This window comes from Opisthocomus hoazin, chromosome 15, assembly GCF_030867145.1.
Source record: "Opisthocomus hoazin isolate bOpiHoa1 chromosome 15, bOpiHoa1.hap1, whole genome shotgun sequence".
Classification (NCBI taxonomy): Eukaryota; Metazoa; Chordata; class Aves; order Opisthocomiformes; family Opisthocomidae; genus Opisthocomus; species Opisthocomus hoazin.
In genome coordinates, this window is record NC_134428.1 from 13,438,350 (window position 1) to 13,462,218 (window position 23,869).

The 23,869-nt window shown below is 41.9% G+C and overlaps 1 protein-coding gene across 1 annotated transcript in view; it reads left to right on the plus strand.

Annotated features, from left to right (window-relative positions):
- Positions 1 to 23,869, plus strand: part of DNAAF8 (dynein axonemal assembly factor 8) — a 97,078-nt gene that overhangs the window by 56,966 nt on the left and 16,243 nt on the right. Inside the window, exons 18-26 of the mRNA XM_075436977.1 lie at positions 1,570 to 1,724; positions 3,652 to 3,799; positions 6,638 to 6,769; positions 8,250 to 8,444; positions 9,727 to 10,053; positions 11,673 to 11,735; positions 13,385 to 13,438; positions 15,549 to 15,718; positions 22,167 to 22,362. Coding sequence (XP_075293092.1) covers positions 1,570 to 1,724; positions 3,652 to 3,799; positions 6,638 to 6,769; positions 8,250 to 8,444; positions 9,727 to 10,053; positions 11,673 to 11,735; positions 13,385 to 13,438; positions 15,549 to 15,718; positions 22,167 to 22,362 — 1,440 coding nt within the window. The remainder of the gene's footprint in view (positions 1 to 1,569; positions 1,725 to 3,651; positions 3,800 to 6,637; positions 6,770 to 8,249; positions 8,445 to 9,726; positions 10,054 to 11,672; positions 11,736 to 13,384; positions 13,439 to 15,548; positions 15,719 to 22,166; positions 22,363 to 23,869) is intronic.

A 23,869-nucleotide genomic window follows, 5' to 3' on the forward strand; every position in this document is an offset into this window, starting at 1 on the left:
TAAATGTTGACAGTTCACATATAATGAATGATGCACTAATGTCAGCCTGGCTCAAAGCCTGCAATATTAAAATCAAAATCAAATAGAAATTTTAGGCGAAGAAACATTCTGCCTGTCCCATCCTTAGTAATAAACAAGCTTTCCTTTGTTTTGTTACCATTGCTTTGAACCACCAAGCTGAGCCTTGGTCAGATTCTTGTGGGGGCAGATACCCATGTCACAAAGTCTAGAACGGAAGGAAACATTCACTGCTGATAGTTCTACCCCCAAAACAAAGTGTAACTGGGACACAGAGACTAAAATACTTCCGGCCCCATTATGTCATTTAGTTAGAGCTAACAGAAATTAACAGGGCAGTGTAGAGGAAACCACGTACAAGTGGTACTGACAATTGTCTTCAGAGCTCACTCTTGGCAGGTTATGGTGATCTGAATGTACATTCTGTATAGAAGAAAAAAAAAAGCTCTATTAGGACTAGGACAGTGTAATAATGGAGGTGAAGGTAAAAGCAGAGACCCAAGATAAGATTAGGACGAAGCAAACACCTCAGGTAGATCAGAGGCTTGAGGGAAAAGTCTTGAGCTTGTCCTGTAGTACCTAAGATGGGGATTATACACTGCTCAGGAGGTGTTGTAGGCTCTTTCTCCTGAGCATGCTCATAGCATGCGTTGCCACCCTGTTGGCAGTGAGCTTGGGGTTCAACTTAGAAAACAGGAGTCTAAAAACCCAAGGTTCTAATTCAATGTAAATTCCAGTTGCTTCTACAATCTTATCTGCTGGGTTGAGGGATACAAGGAGAGCACAAGCAGCCAGACCTAGTGGATGAGCAGGCTGATACCTTTACAGTCAAGGACAGGAACCTCTGCAGCCACAGATGGCACCAAACAAAAGAGTGAGGTGAGGTCATGATCACAGGCTGGTCCAAAGAGTCAGGAGCCTGAGCCACAAGGCAAGCTCTGGGATGAAGGTTAAAGAAGGGACAAGAGGAATAGAAGGTAGTGCTGAACAAGACTGTAGAAGCTAGCTACAAGCTAGGACCACCAATAATAGCAGTGAGGAGTGACAGGAGTTGCTTCACACACTTCATGGTGGACAAATCGCCAGTTGGTCTTTTTGACCTTATTTAGTTATTCATCAGTGTGGTCAGGCTTATCAGGTCCTTAGACCTTGAGGGACCTGACTGCTGTCAGGTTGCCAGCTGTAAGGGTAACAGCTCAAATGCAGCGTGGCAGGGGTGCTAGCTGACGCACAGCTAGCACGTGGACTGAGAGCATAGATACCTCAAAGGTAGATGAATAGCTCATAGATAGCTACATAGACCTGATGAGACAGACTGTCTGGGGTAGATGATTCATGAAGATATTACCGATGCCATAAGCTTTTCCATCCTAGGCTGGCCTCCGATAGCAGTCATTATGAGCTGGATAGAGCAAATAAACCATAAAATACAGTGTCACCATTTGGGATGAGCTTCACCTTGGAACTAGCCACTGTGAGAGTTGCCTTGCATTGATACCACAGCTTCTGTGGAAATAATATGCTGCTTTTCTTACCCTCTTCTTGATTTAGGGGACATCTTTTTGATGGTGTCACCTCTGGTATCTCCTCATGCGTATGGCAACGTGATTTCGGTCTGTACTCGTCGGGGGTTTGTTCTGCAAGGAATCAGACAGCTGCAGCTTTCACCCAAGCAAGCCGTTGTGCTAAGCATGACAACAAGTCAGGTACCGGACAGAATGCATAGCTCAGTTGTGCTCCTCGGGTTACCACTTGTTCTGAAACTAATTATGCTGTGAACTTATGGATGTGTGAGCCAACCCACTTCTAGTAAGTGTTCTCAAGGACACTCATTCTCTCTTTACTAGCTAGCCAGCACTCTGTATTTCTGTGAGTGGTACTCTGATTGCTTTCAGTGATGTTTTTTTCTTTAGTAAGAAAATCCTACCAGCCCTCAGCCTCTAACTGAGAACAGAAGTGTAAATTTACAGTCGGGCCTCCTCGTACTAAGGCAAACATGATTTTTACCATTGATTTCAAAATAAGCAAGAGCAGGCAGTAGCCCCATAAACCAAAATAACAATTTCTGATCTGCAAATGTGTATTCAGGAGAATAGTCTTCATCTAACAAACTGATGTTTGGTTATGTACTTTGTAGTCTCTCTGGTACAGCTTATGGCCTTTCAGCATGAAGTCTCCTAGTCTAATGCATTCAGATGGGCTGCAAAAAGAGCTTTTCTTTTGTCAAAAATTACAAATTTTTTTTTCTTTGAAGCTCTGTGTAACATGATGATAGATTCAAGTTAGAGTGCTGTTGCGGTTTAACCCCAGCCACCAACTAAGCACACACAGCCACTTGCTCGCTCCCCCTCCCCGGTGGGATAGAGGAGAGAATCGGAAAAGTACAAGTGAGTAAACTCGTGGGTTGAGATAAGAACAATTTAATAATTGAAATAAAATAATAATAATAATAATAATAATAATAATAAAATGTAATGAAAAGGAAAATGACAAAAAGAGCGAGAAATAAAACCCAAGAAAGACAAGTGATGCAAATGAAAGAAACCCAACTGCTCACCACCCAGCCTGTTCCCAAGCAGCGGTCCCCTGGCCAGCTTTCCCCCAATTTTTATGCTGAGCCTGACATCATATGACATGGGACATCCCTTGGGTCAGTCAGGATCAGCTGTGCCCCCCTCCCAACTTCTTGTGCACCCCCAGCCCACTTGCTGGTGGGGCCGTGTGAGAAGCAGAAAAGGCCTTGGCTCTGTGTAAGCGCTTCTCAGCAGTAACTAAAACATCCCTGTGTTATCAACATTATTCTCATCCTAAATCCAAAACACAGCACTGTACCAACTCTATCCCAGCTGAAACCAGGACAAGCACACTTGGCATTTTGACAAGTCAGCCTCAGGAAGCAGTAATAATCATAAATGCAAGATTTCAGTCAAATTTAACATATGCAAGAAGTCCAGTTCTGCACTTCTTACACAATAGATCACCTAGGAATGGTATGACACTTTCTCTTACAAAAGAGTGGACCCCTTACTTTAAATTGTCATGCTTAGGATTGTTTTCTGTGTCAATCAGCAAATGCATCATTTTGCAAATTAAACTGTGTGCAAACCTGCTCTTTTCTGCTTGTTCTGTGACCAAGCCTGAGGAAGAACACTTTTCCTGCCCATAATGTTTTGTAGAATAAACATAACTCTTATTTACGAAATACTACAACCCAAATAGCCAAATATTTGGAACATGCTCGCCACTTAAGAAGTTGGCAGCAGCATCTATTGCTTTAATGTGTTCTTTGGTGCTAAATGTTTCTGAAAAATCATCCCTTCATTTGGGACTCAAGATCATTTTTGCATGAGTGACTTAGGATGGTACCACATATCAGCTGAGGTATGACTGTAGTGATTTTAGCACAGCCCAGTTCCAGGGCAGAACATTTTCACGTTGAGCTTCTTCCCTGAGGTTTAATTTAAGTTCCTCTGTCCCATGAATAGATAATACATGAACACTCAGTTACTGGAAGTTGCTATAGCTCAGCTGGTAAGTTGAATCTTGTTATGCCATTGTAACTTAAGGATTTGCTTGAGCCCTATAGTGATTACACCTGGGTTTAGTAGTAGAATCTGGCCTTTATTGTTTCAGATTGCTGTATTTTGCCCTAGCAAGACTTCAAGTTCACCCGATACCAGTCCTTCAAGAGGAGAGCTCTCTGCTGAACCACGTGTGCACTGTCTCATTTTGTTGTTGAGAAAGGAGAATGCTAGTCATCATATTCCTACATTGGTAAAAGGTAATGCCCGACAGCCTTGGAAAAGAAGGTTTGCATTTCAGTGCATATGAGCTAAACATTAACAGTCTAACTACATTGCGGGGAATATTAATTGAGAATATCAAGGCCTGATTGTTTTGCTGTATATACCTCCAGACCAACATGTAAATCAGTCGCTACTGCATACCCAACACAGTAGGCTGAATTTTTGTCAGTTGTTTGATCTTTAGTACTGGGGTCCTCTTGAACTTAGAATCATAGAGTAATTCATGCTGGAAGGGACCTCAGAAGGTTTCTCATACAACACCCTGCTCAACGCAGCATCAGCAATGAATTCAGATCAGGATGCTCAGAGCTTTTTTCAGAAAATCTGAAGGGACAGAGTTTCCCTCACCTCGCTGGGCCTTTGTTCCAATGCTTGACTGTCCTCGTGGGGAACTTTTTTCCCGTTGTGTCAAGTTTGAACCTCCTCTGTTTGAATTTATGAGCTTTGTCTCTTGGCTTCCCATTGTATACCTCCATAATGGGCCTGGCTTCATCATTTTAAAAACCTTGTTGCACGGAGAGGTAGGGTAGCAAAAATATGTATGTGCCACTAAGCCTGAGGATGGCATCTGATCCTATCAACCTCAGCCCTGAGTTCTGCATACTTGTGACTTCCAAGCATCTGAACTGTAACTCATTTTATGTGTAGGGACTGCCAAAAAACAGACAAGTTACTGCCCGAAATCTTCTTCGAGTCAGACTCTGTTCTGAGGCTCTGGTTCATGAAAAGTGTTATTTGGTTTTCTTAAGGATGCGATGACTTTGGTCTCAAGTGGGAAAGGTCAGAGGCAGCAGCCGTGACCAGTACGGAACAAAGACCCTGCTCTGCCTGCTTCTCCCTGCTCTGGCAGTGGGCGTGTTGCCTGCAGCAGGAGAGTCCATTCCTGCATCTGTTTTCCTACGACCTCCCCTTCAGACACCACTGCTGAGAGAGGAGGATCGCTGTTGCTGACCCCTCTGTTGCCACCATCATGAATAGCTCATGATGGAGGCATTCATCCACTGCCCAATTGCTTCATTTAATCTATCCACAATAGAAAAGAACATTTGGACGTTTGGGGACAAAAAAAAAAAAAAGACAATTCAAAAAGTCCTCTGCTTTTTCTCCTGAGACTATCACAGAACGTTCTGAAAACATGTACAGACACAGTGGATTAATCGTGGCAGACTAATTACAGCACCATATCACCTGCTGCCTGTAGACCCAAGTAAAGTTGCTCATTAGTGAAGTACAGTTTTTGCTGCTTTTCTCACAGAGTGCCACAGATGATGTTTACAGTGTTCATGTTTTACATGGGGAAATTTCCACTAGAAATATATAGGTGGGCACTGGAACAAAGAATATTCTGGAAAGGTAAAAGGTTTTCCCTCATTGTAGAGAACTTGGGTGTTTTTCCTTTTTTTTTAGGAAGATTTTGCAAATGCCTCTCTCTGTGTATTCTGTGGTTGCTTCAGAACTGATCCAGAGAGATACTTTATTCCATGTCCCGGAGCCCTGGAGAGGGACAGCTGACATTTTCACCACATAAGCTTTGGTTTTGCCTCTGGGAAGTGTAGAATAGTACTAGGGTCTGAGCAGGGTAAATACCACACTAAGAAGTTTTGTGTTTGTAATCGATACGCCTGAAAATCAGTTATCCCTTCAAGGTCTAGAACTCTGTTCAATTTTCAAAGCAAACGAAAATTCTACAATCATTCCTGAAATAGAGAAGATAGATAGGTGTCTTTGGGTAATGGATCTCTGTCTTGAGAATCAAACACCGTAAATTTTTCTCCAAGCTTTACTTTTTGCCACGTATGGAGCTTGAATAAACAGCAGATAATGCTGCTGTGGCAGTGATGGCACATTTTTGGTTACTGATGCCACCTGAATTTTGACAAGCGGATAGGTGATTGTCAGTGGTACAAGCTCAAATGTCTTGTCAGTGCTACGTTTGACATCTGAGGTTTATCATCAGCCTCTCACACTAACAATCTATTTCCCATGCTACACTGCAGTAAATTTTTGATGGGCTTGCATGGTCGAAAGCAATAAAATGTATACAAAGTAATTTAAAAAATAACAAGCCTTTAAAATTGTGGTCTGAAATGTTATTATAGAAGGCTGAACTAATTGTCATGGAACCATACTGTACGCACCTTAATGGCCTGCCTGTGCTTAGCCCAGCCTTTTGGGGGAAGAACGGGAACTGAGAGGTTGCTAGTTTCAAGCACTTTCTGTGTGCAAAAGCGGCGTGGAATTGGCTATTTTCCAGACTGGGATTTACACGAGCAGAACATGATGCTTCTGTTCAGGTCTGTAATCCTAACAATGCCTCTGTGGCCACATGGTGCTGCATAGGGTGCAGGACACCGGCCTTGCTGCTCGTCTTGAGGGCCTGCGCTCGAGCACTGGACTCAGGATTTGTGATTTCTCTTCCTTGTGGACACCAACTTAATTAAGACACCTATTGTAAGAGCTGTGTGGCATCTTCTATGCAGATGTTCCACGTTGCAGTTCACAGCAGTTGTTAGAAGGTAATAGAAACAGCTGGGGTGCTGGTCAGAAACCAGAGATGTCTCCACAGAAAGCTGTAGCCAAGCCTCACTTTTTCAACAGCCTCTTGCCCCACTGCAGGTGAATATAATTTGGGGAGAGGGGTTGATCGAGCTGCATTTCGTGTCACCTAGGGAAGCTCGGCATGGCTCACATTAATGTCTCTGTAATGGAACTGTGGTCAGATTAATCAAAATATTTTATAAGAAGAGTGTTTTCATGTCAGACTGCATCACAGAGCTCTGTATTCCTGACATTTTCTTTTGTTCTGTGCATAGGACTGATCAACGAACTGGCAAAGCGAGGCTTCCTTGGCAACAGGCAGAGCAGCCTGCCTGCCACTGCTGGGCTGGACCCCTCCACGTGTTTCCATGTGGCTCCTTACACCGACACCTTGCTGCAGGCACTGGGTAGGTTAAAGCTACAGGCAATGCATTGTTCTGGCTGTTATAAGGTCTGACAACCTTATTAGAGGATTTTCCTGAATAAGAATATTAGGAATATGCTTGTCTATAATAACTCGTTTAGCATTCTGCTGTCTGTCAATGATAGTAACTCTCATTGAATGTCTTCTGTTGCTGGATAATGAATGGAAGAATCAATAGAGAGGTGAAAGGGAAATACCTTTTTTAAAGTAAATTTTAAAATATGTAGAAAAATAAATTCTTTAAATGTGACATTGTAACAACCAATTCAACCTTTAAACCTACCATAATTAAAAGATTAATATCCAATCAATATGTATTTATTGCCATAGTTTCAAGAGAAGTCAAAATAATAAAAGGAGATAAATTGGTGATTAAGCATGTAAAACTAGAATTTGCTGAAGTGATAAATGTTGGCAGCTGTAGTTTCCTCAGTAGGTGCAGAGAAGGCACTTTTTCATTTCACTTTACTCAGATGTTCTTCATTTTGGTTTATACAGTTGAATTCACTTCAGTAACTCACTTGTTCAAAGCTGGGAAATTGATAGGACCTGAAAAAGCAAGTAAATGTGTTTTACATTATAAATCTATAACTCAAATGGGTAGGAGAGTCTTAAACCTACTAGTTCTATACACTTGGAGGTCATGGTAATCAGAGGTTTATTTCACTAACTATGAGTAGTGTTTTCTTATGTATTCAGCAGGTTAATACAGTTTTATTCAACTAATTAAATTATTTAAAATTTTGGATATCAGGATTTTTAATTGAAGTATGATGCTCTCCAAAACCAAATTCACACTAAATCATAAGGAAAAATACTAATCAAGTGCGTGTCATTCACCATTTTTTAGCATTGTGAAATGTTAAAATGTAGGAATAACTAAGTAAATAAATGTTAATCTGTACAATTGCTTAAACAATCATGTAGTGAAACAGCATGGATTCAAACACAGATTTCTTATGGGCCAGAGATTCTGCAGGTTATACTGTTCCCAATAGGACCGTGGATATACGGATGGTGTTATACCAGTCCCCTATTTAGCCCTCAATTGTATGCTGTGTAATCTCCTAGAAAGCAAAACGAAGTGTCAATTTAATGTGAAGTCAGTCATCAGTTATCAATCTGAAATTGATACCTTAAATCATTTTGGTATAGATCTACCAACGCTACTTAATGATATGAATAAGGATATCAAAATTAGGACTGAATATATTTGCTTTATGTGGTGAAAAGTAATTCCAGGTAAGGAGTGTGACTAAATAGTAAGGGTTTGCTGTGATACTACTCCTCATGCATAATTCTTTTTCTGGCTGTGCTGAGCTGCAGCATGAGGAGCAGTATCACAGTGAGGCACTGGCCTTTGTCTGCCCAATCGAGAATTAGTCAATTCCTTCACACTGAAAAAGACTTGAGATTTGTTTTCGTGGGATAACTAGTTTTGTTTTGATGATCTTCCTGGGTAGGAGGAAACCTCAGTGCAGTGCCAGACCCCTGTAACATTCCTCTGGATCTTTTCTTCAATCGAATATATGCTTCTGATCCTGAGATAGAGCAAGTTGTCATGCTGACGCTGGTCGGAATGGACACTATGAAGAGTGCTGGAGAGCTCCTTCGCCAGATCCTTCTTCCTGGGGACAATATCCAACCTCAGAGTGCAGGTGATCCTAGCTCTGGGGCAGGGCAGCAGAAGTTGGTCAGGAAGCTTCCCCTGACCAGCTATTTTTATCATAGCAGGAGCATTATGAAAAAAGTGGTGAAAGGGACTTCAGGAAGGAGGACAGGTTTCTTTGCTTACCGACCTAAAGAACTGAAGAGTTTATCTTGGCTAGGTAGACGTGGGCAAGGCCACTTTGCATATTGGAGACAGCTCAGGTGGACATAATTTTCTTCAGACAGTTTCAGATTAGTTCAAAGATGTGCTTAGACTTACTAAGCCTTTTATGTAATCCAGAGCATTGTGTCTTTCTCGAAGTACTGGGAGATAATGCAGCTGTGTAATTGGGACACAGCATCAGGAATTCAGAAGTCACAAACTATTCTGTCCCCTGACATCCTTTGTGATCGGAAGTGAGACACTTCACCACTTCATGCTTTGTTTCCTCATGCACACAGGAGGAGTAACGACACTATCCTCTGCATTAAATGCTTACAAATGCATCAAGAGTGCTGTGAAGTGCTAAGCAGGATGATGACTTTATATAATTTCATGATGCAGATTGCATCTAAGTGTAATAATGCAGGAAGTTTATTAACAAAGGGCAGAGGTTTGGCACCCTGTCTTATACTGTGTTGCATCCTACTTTCTTGAAACAATACTGTGGAGTAAGTTCTGTATCATGGTAGGCAAGAAGGAGATTCTAGCTGACAGAAACTTCCAGCAGTATGCACTCATGGATTGAGCCCCTAAACGTCTTGCTACATTGGAAGTAAGACTACTTTACAAACACAATGTTTAAGCTACTTTAGAGACAAGTCAGTGTTAAATTGTAGCTTATTACTGTAATGACTATAGCTTAAAATGCAATGTTATGAGAGGTGTTAAAGGATCTATAATTATGGATTATACTGTGTCAAACCAATTGTTATCAGTGTATTATCAGTATTTCCCTTTCAACTTCTCTCCATTAGCTGTGTTCTCTGATCAAATCATGGCACTTATTGTCTGTGGCTCCCTGTTTATTTCCCAGATAGCCCATTTTTTGTTTTCCCTGTAATGTAATTTCCTAGCATTTGTATCTTGTGATTTTTCCCAGTATATTTCTATATCTGTATTACAATCCATTTTGGATGCAACAGGGGGCAAAGTCAAAGCAGCTTTGGAACTTGTTGTCTAGTAAAAAAAACAATGTGAATGCAAAACACTTGTCTCCAAAAGAAAACACAGCTTCTATGAAACACACGCTGTCAACTGATGCTAAACAGATTTCTCTTGACTTGCAGAAAAACCTGATTCAGGATTTGAGCTCCTAAGTCTCAAGTGGTTGCCCCACCTCACTCGATGTCAGGCCAGAGAAATAACCCCTTTTGAGGTTGGAGATACTTCTTGGCAAAGAAGCCTTGATAGGCTAATGTCAAACCCAGTCCTTGTGTGTGCATTACGGCAGATCAATGCCTTCGAAGTTCTTGCAGATGCATTGGAGAGATTAACGCAGTGCAGGGAGAAGCTAAGCAAGAGTGGCAGTCCTCTACAGACAGTAATGGCCTTAACACCAGAGGTCACATTCAGACAAGCCATCCTCTTCTTCACAGAGACCGATTTTGTAACTGGTAAGACATGTTCTTACTGTTTCTAATGTCCTCAGTTATAAGGTGTTTAGGAATTTGTTGAACCTGGACAAAAGAATCCATTGCTATGGGGTTTTCTCAGGCACAGAAAAACTTCATAAAGTGGGGTTGTGTGCTGCTGGATAATGATGAGGGATATTAAGTCAGCAGGAGCCAGCTGAGTTCATCTACATGTTGGCCTATTAATTTAATGTCGCTATGCATGGCCTGGTGCCCTTTCTGAAGATCTCAAGGTACTCCATAAATACTAAATAGATATTACAGCAGTCGGCAGGACCTGTAAATAATACTACGCGTTTTACCTCTGTATATAAGAGAAACTGGGAAACAGAGACCAAGATCTATCCCACCTAAATGTGGGCACCTAACTGCGGTGCCCAACTTCTTGAGGCTAGATGCCCCAACCATGCCTCTGTACTCAGGGAGACAAAGGTACTGCCAGTCTACAAGAGCTGAAGGAAGTGGATTTCTTGAGAATTAATTTTTATACTAGAAGAGAATGAACAGTTCATGAGGAACACAGATCTTTGTTGTCAAAAGCTTCTCAGACTTCAGTGATATATGTTAGCATTGATCTTTCAGCATAGTAAACCTGCTAGTTTCCTCCTGTAGCAAGAAATGTATAGTCACGCCTCTCTAAACTAAATCACCGTGCAGACTATGGTGTTATTGATATGATATGCTTTGGAGCAGCAGAGTATGAGCTCCCACTGGCTTCTTCTAATGTGAAATATATTGGCATATCACCTCCGTTCTTGGAGAAGCCTGACTCCTCACACCTAAAGATAAACAGTTCTGAGCCTAATGATTTCTGATTATTCAGAAACAGAGATAAATCAAGATTGTGGAAACACCATGTATCAAGTGAGGAGGAGTAACAGTTGCAGACATGCATTCATGCTTTGTAATTTATAGCTCTTTCCTCATCTTTTCTTGGGGAAGGCCTTTGTTGTCAATGCAAACTTAGACGCTTGTGCAAACACACGGTGTTTATGTAGCACAGAGTAACAAATTTGCTTTACTGAATAGAAAGAAACAGATGTGATGGTGTCTGGAAAAAGATACTCATTTTAGTCTCACAAAAAGTTAGATTTGATGGTGAACTACATAGGTGTCCTATGTGAGATTGTAGAGCAAGAAGAGCAGGCCTTCAAAAAAGAAGGCATCAGACATCCCAAATTACTGTATAAAACTGTAAGAATTCATGCATTGCTGCCCTTCCTTAAACTAATCTTGAGACCAAAAGGCAGGATAAGAGGAGAGCAGAACTGTGAGATCAGTTTATTGAGGGAGGCTGTAATCACAGTGCCAGCCTTTCCCACCAAAGCCATTGTTGCGAACAAAGGAGCATAGCTGAAGCATGACTTCAGCATCCTGCACTATCTCTTTTATAAGGTCATTACATTTTTTTCCTCCCGTTATTGTTGTTGGGAGGAATGGAGAGGTCTTTGTGCTAGAGAACAGCTCTTCAATATTTTGCAGCTGGTCAAACGTCTGCCATTTCCCCTGCTAAATAGAACTACCTTCATCACCCCCTGCTCCCCCAAAAAGTGAAGGTCCCCATTATGAATCCATCAAAATACATCTCCTTCCTTTTACAGATGCAGAACACCGCCCTGCTATGAAATACCTGCCACCGCCTGGCAAGAGGTCCAGGGCTGAAGGTAAGATCAGAAATATGCACCGGTTGCCTCTTGGATAAAAACAAATAGCGTTATACTCTTAAAATGGATTGAAAAATACTATAACTCTGTGTCGTCTGTCAGAGTCATTCAAATGGCATTAGTAAACCTTTGGTTAGACATCAGCATCCCAGGCAATTAGGAAGGAAAGGCCAGATGGGTCCACTTGGCTCTGGGGGAAGGTGGTAGTATTGCCTTTCTTCTACACAATTCTGTGCGTGGCTGGATGACCTATCTAGGGCTGGTGTGGAATGCAGGCCAGAACAGTAATTAATGCCTGCTCTTTAGCAGCCCTTTTCAGTTGTAGATCTCCAAGAAGGTGTGTTTCCTCATGTTTTACAGAGGGGGTAATTGAAGCCTAGAGAGGTGAAAGGTGTTGATCACCATTGTCTGACAAGTGGGTGACAGAAATCGGAGCAGGAGCACGTTTCCTAAGGCTCAGACAGGGGCTCTGTCATTTGCATTACAATGCCACTCCAGTCACCACGGAATTCACAGATCTTGGAAGTTCTTTCAAAGAACACCAATACTAAATAAAAAAATTGGTACTGTGAGGAAGTGAGCTAAAAATTTACGAGGCAAGGACCTCGAAGCTCGTTGCACCTTTTATGTGTACTCTTGTTATTCCAGGAAAATAAAAGACAGACATGTGGAAAGAGGAGAAGGTCTCATTAAACAAAAAGAACACTTTGGCTAGATACTTTCCAGGGCAATGTACCTGGAAGGTAGAAACACATGAATTTCAGACAGTAGTAAATACAAAAGAATGGTAATGATTTTGTTTCGATGAGCAGATTTTAGTTTTCTATCATCTGCCTTGCATGTCACACTGATTAAATTTGCTGGTCACTGGGAAAGGAAGTCCTTTATCAATCTGGTGCAAGCTTGTCCTCATTGTGCCCCAGTCCTAGATGATTTCCCAATTTGTGTGTGCCTTGAAGTGCCTTAAATTTTCCTTGCCTCTCCAGGTCACTGCAGGTTTTACATTAGACTGAAAGAAACATTTTTGTATAGGCTTTTGTCATAAGTTCTGACTGACCAGACTCCTTTTATACTGTTCTGCTCTTATCAAGAACCACTGAAGCGACCATTCCTGGCTGCTTGGGGAAGATCGGTGAGGTTTTATCAGCAGAGCTGAGGAAGGGACTGAACAACAGTTCTGGGCTCAGTGGGTGTGTAGTCAGAATACACAGTCCTGCTTGGCTTCCAGGGGCACCAGAGAGGACATTAAACAAAACACCTGAGCTTCTGGGACTTACACTGGAAACAAGACAGCTTCTAACTTGGCTGTGAAGTGTTGGGAGCACCAAGGTAGCTTAAAACCACTGTTAGCCACTCCCTGAAATACACAAAAAGGGTAACCAAGAATCAACATGATTTAGTACTTGCAGTCTATTTCAGGATATGCTATTGGGCTTACTGAAGAAGTGGTAAGTAGGACAGCTCCCAGGGTATCCCAATACATCTGAATGTCTGAAATCAAGCCATGCGTGTCCCCGTATAACACTTTAAAATAACCGTGTGTCCTAGCGATGTTGGCTGCATTATGTAGAGATGATGGCAATATTCTCAAATTATTGTCCCAGAACATCCATACCACTTACTCCAATCTGTCTGCTTTTCTTATTTAGTGGGAGAGAGCCAGAGGCACCACGCAGAATCACTGTTTACCTACTTGCAAACAGGTGAGAGAAGAGCAAATGGAAAAATGTGGTTTGATAAGGACTTTGTGAAACCAGCTCATCTAGATATACCAGCCAATAAGAGGCAAAAGTATTATAACAACTTTTTTCCTTAGGCTTGAATGCAGGCAGTGGTATACATTCTTTTTTTGTAAGCATGGCAGGAAATATGGTATTTGCCTCTCTAGAGTTTACACTTATTTTAAGCCATGCACATATCTAAACTATTGTATATAAATAGTATATAAAATAAAAAGTATTTATCACAGTTACACTATGAAATCAAAACCTATGTAATATTTTTTGGGGGGAAAAATATAATTGGCCTTGAGGAAGGGATCTAAAAATACTACAAAGCAGAAAAATATAACAAAGACCAGGTAACTTTGGCAAACCTGGAAAGGCCACAAAGCATTTGGAACTGGAGATGGAAATCAGGCATGCTTGAGGGCTGCCAAACAGGCACCTCTGGTAATGCATGATCAATAGAGGCTGTTCCCATTGATAGATAGCGGCATTTGCTCTAACTGTTGTCACTTATAATCACCGAGGAGAGAAAACTAGCTCTAGTGGCAAGGTGTTCCACCTATGTTCAACACGTGTCTTTGACCAAACCAAGCTGGCAAAGTGACATAAGACAAATCCCTCCTGAGGCATCTAAAGTACATAAATATGCAGCATGTAGTGATTCACATACCACAAGAATGAGAATGTTTGCCCAGAAACACAGCAGATGGTGAGTAAACCGTCTTGAGGACAATGGGCGCTTATGTAACAGCATACAGTCGAGACTGCCGGTCTGCACGCGAGCAGCTGAGTGGATCCGAGAGGGTTGCTTCTGCACTTGCAGGCTGTTGCTATGGCATTTAAACCTTTCTGTTCAAGAATGATGTGAAGAAAATAGCAGATCTTTAATAGGAGGGCTACCTGGACGATAAGGGTTAAGTTTCTATATCAAGTGGGGGGGGCAGTACTCTTGCTTTTTATTTTTGATCCCATATTTCTCTGTCATGAATCAGCAACATGCTTCTTGCCATTTGAAAATTACAGTATGCATTAAATTATATGTAGCATTGTTGATGCTTCATTGCGTCAACATCTGTATAATTAGTAGTGGCATGTACAGGAAACATAAAATGACATTTTATGTACACAAACAGATAATCATGGATCAATTTTAGCTGACTGAAGTACTGTTACCTCATGCTTCATGCTAATTGGCATGGTTAGGCACCAGCAGTTAATGGGTCCTAGCTGACTGGTTCCGACACTACAGATGCCAATACGTCTACAAAGGCTGTGGTTAGGATTCCTACTAATAAGGTACTTTAGATTAGCAAAACTAATAATTTCAAAATGCTGTCATTTAAAAATTAAATTTATGTATTTTCTGCCTTTTAACACATTTTGTGTCATCAGACAGCAAAACTATCTTGGTCTGTTTTGGTTTCTATTTCTTGTAGCACACCGAGTGCTGCACCTGGCTGGCAGCTCTGCTGGGAGAGCTTTGTCAGAAGCAAAAAGTTTTTGCTGAAATTTCAAGTTTGGTAAACACAATTCTATTCATAATAGGTTTAGAACATTTATTGAGACCTGTCATACTTGTTAGTGCCTCTCTGAAACACAGCTATAACAGCGAGATACAGAACACTGAGAGATAAACTATAAGGAATAAGAATTTAATAGCTGTGTTAAGGATTTTATCACAGTTCACATGAAAAATGTAAAAGGGAACATTTTATCCCTCTTAAAACATTCATGTATCATATGAAGGATGGAGTCTTATCTTACAGACCTGCCACATAAACTTTTTGGACTCGGAGCAGATTTCCTGGGAAAAAAAAAATTTACAAGCCCTAGACTGTTTCAGATAAATTTTTAAACTAAAAATCAAACAAAACAAACAAAAAAAAAACCCACAAAACAAAAAATCATATATATACAGGGTTTTTTTGTGGACTTATTTTGTTCAAATTTTTATGAACTTCATGCCAGCTGTTAGATAACCCTCTTCTACAAATGTCTGTCCAGGCTAGTAAACAAATATTACTGTATGTTTTACCTCTGATTTTAGGAGCTGCTCAGGGTTTTTCACTGGTGTGCTTTGTTACAGGAGCCCAGATTCTTTGCACAGTGCTGCTGGTCAAACCTGGCGCCTGGAGCCGTAGCCTTGCAAGGATCCTCCGAAAACTAGACCTAGAAAAATTCAGTGTGGTTGGAATGAAACACATAGACCTGGAACCAGACATTGCCTTAGGCCTCCTTTCTTCCGAAGTGAAACAGGTTTGTTAAGAAACTGGCAGATCTGCGGCTATCCTTATGTTTAGAGTGGGGAAATATGTTAGCTAGTGAACAGTCCGTTCCTGAAAAGAACAAAAATTCCCATCCAGGATTTCTGAGTTGTTGTTAAAAGTGAGCTATATAGAACAATCAGAACTGTACCAGTATCAGACACAAAGACAGTTGATGTGCTGACGGTTTCTTTTATCGCATGCCATAAAGAAGCAGACCTGGTTTCTCTGAAACACAGGTTTGGAGGATATGGGCAATACAGACCTCCCAGGAATCTGTTTAGTTGCTAATTTAGAACACTGACTCTTTAACTGCGAAACAGGTGTGCTCTCTTTCTTCCCCAAGGTCATTCCAGGTAGGGCACATCTAAGGAGCATACCACACCCTCTGCACGTGTGCCTGGTTTTGCTTCCATGTGTTTAGCCCTGGGAGCTGGGAAACCTTCATTGCACTGTCAGAGAATATATACCTCTTGAGCCTGGTTACTTTATATTACATTACATGTACGGCTGAATCTCTGCTCCAGGAGCGTGTGTTCAAGAGCCTGTAAAAATGACCTGCAAAGAGACAAAAATGAGTTACTGTCATTTCTAATGTCTATTAGACGATAAAGAAGGTTCTTAAATCTTAGGGCATTATGGCTTTTTGTTAGCTAAAAATAGATTATGTTCCTGCTCTTTTATAACATTAGAAATTATTTTTTCCCCAACCTGGAATATCCTGAGATAACAGGACATGAGTGTAAAGATATTGTGAAAGCCAGGAAACTGAAAGCTGAGCATTTTAGAGGAGTTAGATTTTTTTTTTTTTTTTTTTTTCCATTTGAGGCGGGTGGGGAGGGAATTGTTGATTGATTTCATGAAGACATTTATCCAATTAACTTACAGAAAACAGACCTTTATAATCAATATTGCTCTTGGGTTAAGTTGGGAGAGTTTATAGCACTGTCTCATAGAAATCCTTAATAGAGTCTTCCAGAAGAAGACAGGAACATGCCAGGACAATGCTCTAATGTAACCATCAAACAGGAATAATTAATACCTTCTGCATGATAGCAAAGCAGTGAAGCACAGGCATCTGATTTTTGAAGATTTAGAGACCACTGGTAAGAGGGAGATTGTGTCTATTGGAGTTGATGGGGAAGTGCTTTCCAATACAGTTTTTAATCATACAGCTAAATACAAAAATGTTTAGTTGATCATCTGAAGCAGAAAACATTTTAAAACATCCAAATGTCTACCTCGGGAAGTGATGTAGATATATGTGGGGTAAATTTGAAGAGAGGTTGTTTCACGGAAATTTGCTCTTGTTTTTGGAGTTCTCTAACACAGTAGAGCAGCTGTTGAGCATTAATTTAGTTTCCTTGAAGAGCTGGTGACTAATGAGTTCAGAAATTACAGACTATTGGGGTTTTGTTTGTGGAAAAAAACCCGGATTTTGAAAGAGAGAAAGCAGAGATAATAGACTGCCTTTGGCAAGGGGAAATGGACAGTAGGAAATGCTTTCTGCTGTACAGGGGCTCCTTCTCATTTTTAGAACACATCTGAAAGTCTTTCACTCATGAGGGCTGAAAAAGGCTGAGCTCCCAAGATAAGTAGGTAGATTTTCAAAAAGCCTCAGCATGCTTCAGGGACTGGGTTATTTTGAAAATCTGGCTTGTAAGTGTTACAATGGCAGCTGGTGGGGGCAGAACTGTTTTTCACAGCTGAATTTCATATGAAGTATTTGAGTAGGAGCGATGTTCATTGTCGATCTGTTTCTCAGTTTAGGGGACAAGGGGATACAATGCTGTTTTCAAAACAAGGCTCTTAATGTGGGGACAAATCGCTGAAATTTAGCACCTCCTGTTGAAGAACATGGAGCCAGTGTGTCTGACCCTTCTAGAAATTGTGTCCAGGGCTTTCTATCTCCTTCCCACCTGGAGTGTGATCCAAAATCCGTCACCAAAAACCTCTAGAAAACTCCCGTGTGCTCTGCAAAGTGTGAGTTTATTGTATGTACATAGTACTTGATAGCAGGTTTGGGTTTTATTCACTGTTAGCAAGACTACCTAGCATCTCCTTCCTCTTTCTGATGTGTTATTTACATGCACATTGACAAATAGCCTCAGCAACATGATTTCAGAAACAAGACTGCTTTTTCAACTTAAATACCAACATTCAGCTTCTGAGTAGCTTTTGGCCTTTGGCATTACAATAAATAATAGATCGGTCTGCTGTTTGCTGAGGTTATCTAATTGCAGGAGCCATGATAATGCTTTTTATCTGAAGTTTGCTAATAAAAAAAAATAAAGGTCAGGTAAATAGAGCTGATATTGTCCTCTCAGCATGATATGATCATGTTCAGACTGTGAGAAGCAACTGCTCCCAGAGGGAGTTCTGCTTGTGGAGGCTTGTTGGGGTTTAACCCGGTCGGCAACTAAACACCACACAGCTGTTCGCTCACTCTCCCTGCTGCAGTGGGATGGGGGAGAGAATCAGGAAGAAAACCAGTGAAATTCTTGGGTTGAGATAAAGACAGTTTAATAGGACAGAAAAGGAAGGGAAAATAATAATAATAATAATGGTGATAAAAAGGATATACGAAACAAGTGGTGTGCAACGCAATTGCTCACCACGCGCCAGCCGATGCCCAGCCGGCTGAGCAGCACTTCCGGCCAGCTTTCCCCGTGGTGTGTATACGGAGCGTGATGTCACGTGTTATGGAATATCCCTCTGGCCAGCGTGGGTCAGCTGCCCTGGCTGGGTCTCGGCGGCCTGACCCTCCAGCCTCCTCAGTAGTCGGGCAGTGTGAGGAGCTGAAAAGTCCTTGACTCTATGTAAGCACTGCTTAACAACAACTAAAACATCAGCGTGTTATCAACGTTATTCTCATCCTAAATCCAAAACACAGCGCTGTACCAGCTACTAGGAAGAAAATTAGCTCTGTCCCAGCCAAAACCAGGACAAGGCTGTATCTCCTTTCTGTGCTTATCCAGCAGATCAGCCCTGCAGAGATTCGCAGTTTTGGCTGCCAGCTAGAAAGCTTGACTTTACAGTGGGATCTGATCATTCTGTTGGGGTTTACCTGATATGATTGCCTGCAGTAGCAGGTCACTGGACTCAATAACTTGACGGATTCCCTCCAGTCCTATCTTGTGATTCTAACGGTAGAGGCAGAAGGACAATTTTGCTGCTTTTTAGTCCTGTCAGTCCTCCAGAGCCAGTGCACAGCTGGAACTTCCTCTCCGTGTGCATCAACAAAATTGCTCACTGAATTCAAGTCAGCTGCACATGTGCAATCTCACCGCAGCTGCTCGGGTATCAGCAAGGACATGGTTTGAAGACGGTGGGGAGGCAGGATGTAAATAAAGCCATCATTTGGCTGGCAGAGTCTAGAGCGGATGTGAGGGTCTATCAGAAGGAAAGAAGTCACCTTGGCTCCCTGACACCGTCGGCAGCAGTTAGAAACAACATTGTCTTTAGCCCACAGTCTGCATGTTTGCTGGGGAACAACTGAAAGACAGGAAACAGAGACAAAAGGGTTTTGTTATGTAGATCTAAAAGCACTGTTTAGAGGCTTTGGAACAAAATAATTTCATTTATTATGGCCTTTTTAACAGAGACTATGTCTTTGAACGTTTTCTTTTGCAGATGTTTCTGACATGGATGAATGTTGATACGTTATATCCAGTCCTTTTGAAAGTTTTCATGAAGTCATCATCACTGTTCTTTATTTCCCAATGAGAAGGCCCTTAGAAAAGTGGATTATATACATATTTTTTAATGAACAAAAATTTTCAAGCAAAAAGTGTTTGTTTTGTATTACACAGAACAGAATGAATGTGGTGTTCAGTTTTGGGCCCCTCACTACAAGAAGGACATTGAGGGGCTGGAGCGTGTCTAGAGAAGGGCTATGAGGCTGGTGAAAGCTCTAGAGAACAAGTATGAGATGTGGCTGAGGGAGCTGGGGCTGTTCAGTCTGGAGAAGAGGAGGCTGAGGGGGGACCTTATTGCTCTCTACAACTACCTGAAAGGAGGGTGTAGCGAGGTGGGGGTTGGTCTCTTCTCCCAGTTAACTGGCGATAGGACAAGAGGCAATGGCCTCAAGTTACACCAGGGGAGGTTTAGATTGGATATTAGGAAACATTTCTTTACTGGAAGAGTGGTCAGGCATTGGACCAGGCTGCCCAGGACAGGGTTGGAGTCCCCATCCCTGGAGAGGTTCAAAAAATGGGTAGATGCAGCACTTGGGGACATGGCTTAGCAGGCATGGTGGTGCTGGCTTGATGGTTGGACTAGATGATCTTAGAGGTCTTTTCCAACCTCAATGATTCTGTGATTCTATAATGTCAGAATTTTGCAGTAGACTATGGCGTGCTGAAACTCTTCATCCTCATTTAAGCAGAGCTCTCTTATCATGGGAGAGCCTGTGAAGCTTTCCTGTATGTTTTGCGTGTGCAATCATGTGATGTGACTGGCATCCCAGGGTTTTCTTTGCCCTGTGTTTCCGTGGGGTGGGAGGCTTGGCAAATATCACAACTTGTATTAAATCCCTTACATAACTAACCAAATTAAGAATGGGGGGCTTTCTCATGGATCATTCTGCATTTTCAAATACAGGAGAGAATATCAGGATTGAGCCAGCAGTTTTCAATTTATATCCTACTTCTTAGAAATGCAGTTTAGGAGGAGTGTGAGTGAGAGGATTTGGCTCAAAGTCAGTGAATGGTTTCAAATGATAGAAAAGCAAAAAGGCCTTGAAGTATTTTATCTCCATATTTTTAAATGAAACAATGGGATTTTCTTTTGGAAATGTTTTATCTAGAGAATTGCTGTACTCTGGTGCTTTTAGAAGATTTGAAAGGAGAGGAATTAAAACCTGTAGGGGACTGAATGATGTGCTTCAGCTGAATCAAACGGTGGTTTTTCCCCCTTGTTTTCATTTCCTCAAAAATTGGAAAAAAGTAAAAAAACATGGCTTGGTTCTGTCAGTGAGCTGAAAATGCTGTTGTTTCTGAGCTGTACAGAATTTACAGTGCTGGCGTGGAGCTTCCCTGCAGCAGATGTGTTGCCACACTGTGGAGCGGAGGGAGGCAGAGCTGGGTGCTCAGCCACTTTCTTAAGATGAAGGGGGCAGGAGAAGGAAGCCTGCAGCTGCTGTGGGCACCCTGACCTCGTGCTCAGTAGAGACATCTGCAACAAGCCTGGCTTTCCAAAGTTTTGCTTAATTAAGACAGTCAGCAAGGCTGTGAGTGCTCTGCCGCTCCTTGGTAGCCTTCTGCCCCAGACGCTTGCTACGTTTCACCATGCTTCTCAATCATTATGTCTGTCTCCAACCTACAAATCTTCTCATTGGCACAGTCGTTGCTAGTTATCATTGCCACTCATCCTTAGTTAAAATAAAGATCACAGGGCATTGTGACCTGCACAACTACAAGAGGAACATCTCAGCTCAGGAGTGGTCACAGACTGAACTGACAACGCTTGGAAAAGGAGCAAAGATAGAGAAATTTGTCGTGGAGCACAATGAATCAGTGGCAAAGCCAGGAGGGTGAACTGTTTTTCTTTCAGCCCATGTCTAGTGCCCTGTCCTGAGCCTCCCTGTTTAAAGCTCATACTTCTGTCGTCCTGGTCCTAGCTAGGGTATGATATCCTACCACCCTCTGGGAGAAGCTGTGCTGTAGCAACCGCATGGGTGTGGGGGTCCTTCCTTTTGGGAATTCAAAAAGAAAAGTTCTGGTATTTGTAATCCATCATTTTATGTCAGCAGAAGAATTAAATGTGGCTCATCATCCCAGAGCTTTTATGGTCCTGCTGATATTGCTAATGTCTATTGGTTCCACCCTATCTGTATGTCACACTGAAGGTACTGTGAAAAAGGTATTGCATAAATCAAAAGTTCAGCTGTAGACAAGTAAACTGCAGAGTAGTGATTTGCTTTTGTCCTTACCCCCTGAAAGTGTACTCCACCTCTGGTACCTAGCATGTACAGATATGCAGAGCAAGTCACAGCACAAGGCTTTTCTGTCTTTTAGAAAGAGAATTTTGTTTCCTTTCTTACTAAAAGATTTTAGGAAATTACTGCTGGAGTTGTTTGTATGTGTAAAAACTACCGTTGGCTGGTCTATGACCATGGGGACTAAAACCACAAGCTGCTATGGCTTAAACTCAGTGCTTAACTTCTTTAGCTCTGTGTGGACTCAGGGTGGGAACTAGACCTCCTGTACCTGGTGGATATCATGACAAATACTGGCTTGGGTGGCCATGGTATATACTCTGGAAGCTCTGCCTGCAGAGACCACTAGCAGTTATATCACAAAGAGGAGAAAAAGCAAGGGTAACAGCAGATCTGTTTGCTTCAAACAGGGATGGGCGTAACCAAAGGAAAGCTGGGATGTGCCCAGCGCTCACCAATGCTGTTCGTTATAACCTGTTCTCTCCCTGTTACTTCTTTTCAGGATCCAGCTGTGTTAGAAGCTCATTGTACCTACCTTACCTCAGGTACTGCTCTCGTGCTGTGTCTTCAGAGGCCAAATGCTGTGAAGAAGCTTTTAGATTTACTGGGGCCAGAGGATCCTAAACAAGCCCAGGCACTAGATCCGTTCCTCTGGCGGGCTCAGTATGGCATCAGCACAGTCCAAAATGGATTTTACGGTAGGTTTTTGTAAAAGAAAAGTTAAAGGCTTAGATATGCCAATGGAAAAAAATATATTATGTCCTGTTACCTTCTGCATTGTCAGTACAAATCTAGACTTGGCAGGCAGTAGAGAACGTTATTCCCTAGAAGGCTTTCATTGTTTTCTTGGTGGCTGAGCTGAGTATGTCTCAAGCTATGAAACATCCTCTCAGAACATATATTAAAAAAAAATTTCCTCCCGTAACAGCCCTAGGTCTTCCATCAGAACAGATTTTCTTTGATCTCTCCACTGCTTGGTCATTTTGTACTTTTAGCTTGGTTGTTTTGTAATTATCCCCAAGAAACCATCTGTCTTCTGTCTGCTTGTGAGTCCCCTCCTGATAGCTCCATAACCCACTGGCCAACAGCAACAAGATTTCACAGAGGGGTAAAAGACTCCAAGATGCTGAGTTGCTATAACATCTGAAAACATTAATGAATGGCTAGAGAAAGGTGATCGAAAATTGCTTTCCCTGAGGAAAGCAGGTAAATTCAGCTGTTTTCCAGTCGGAGAGGCTCTTGCCAGCTGGCATATCAGCAGAGGCACACCAGCTAGTCAGCATCTCCAGTGTGCTGAACCAGCCACCGTTCATCTGCCAGCAGGAAGGGACCTAGGATGTTGCAGTGTGTACGGTGGGTGGGTGGGAGGAGAAGTAGCTGAGAGTGTGGGTGAAGGATGAGGAAATGGGAAGTATCACGGGAGAGAGTGGCCTGTGGAGAACCAAGGGTATTGCTGGAGGGGGCCTGGGCTGGTGCCACAACGAGTGAAGGGTGCAACTGAAAAATTCATAAGGAATTAAGCATCATCAGTTCACTGTCCATGAATAGTAGTGTTTTTCCTCGATATGGTGCTGTATGTAGTTAAAGGTATGTAAAATTAATAAAATCAATAGTTTCTATAAACACAGGTGAGCTAGCAGGCACAGTATGCCTTCAGGTTTCAGAAGAACTGTCCTGTCAAGATCCATTGGATTATTTTGCTCTTTCTATTGTATTCTGTACTCTCAAATCACTCCCTCTTTTCATCCATATCAAGTGGTCTTCTGAGGAGAACTGGTAGAGAATGAAGCTTGTACACCATGTACAGCTTGGGGAAAAGAACCAACCCCTTGATGGAGAATCTTCTTTTATCAGATATGATCATAATCCTTAGGACGAAGACTAAACCGAGAGAGATCTCTCACCATGATTACTCACAGGATCTCATTCATGGGAATGACTGAAGTGCAAGATCTACCTACACAGAAGAAATGGTCAGGGCTCTTCAGCTAGTACTTTTCCACTATCAGCCCCTGATTCTTTTACTCTTAAGATTAATGGATTGTTTATCCAGGTTGCCTTGAGAATGAGAACTCATCAGTCATGGCTGAGAACGGGTAATATATATCCAAAACTTAAGATACCCATGCTACAGTTAGAGCATCCCTAGCATAACTGAGTTAAAGATTACTTTATATTAGCAAGAGAGGCTGAGTCTCATCCTGT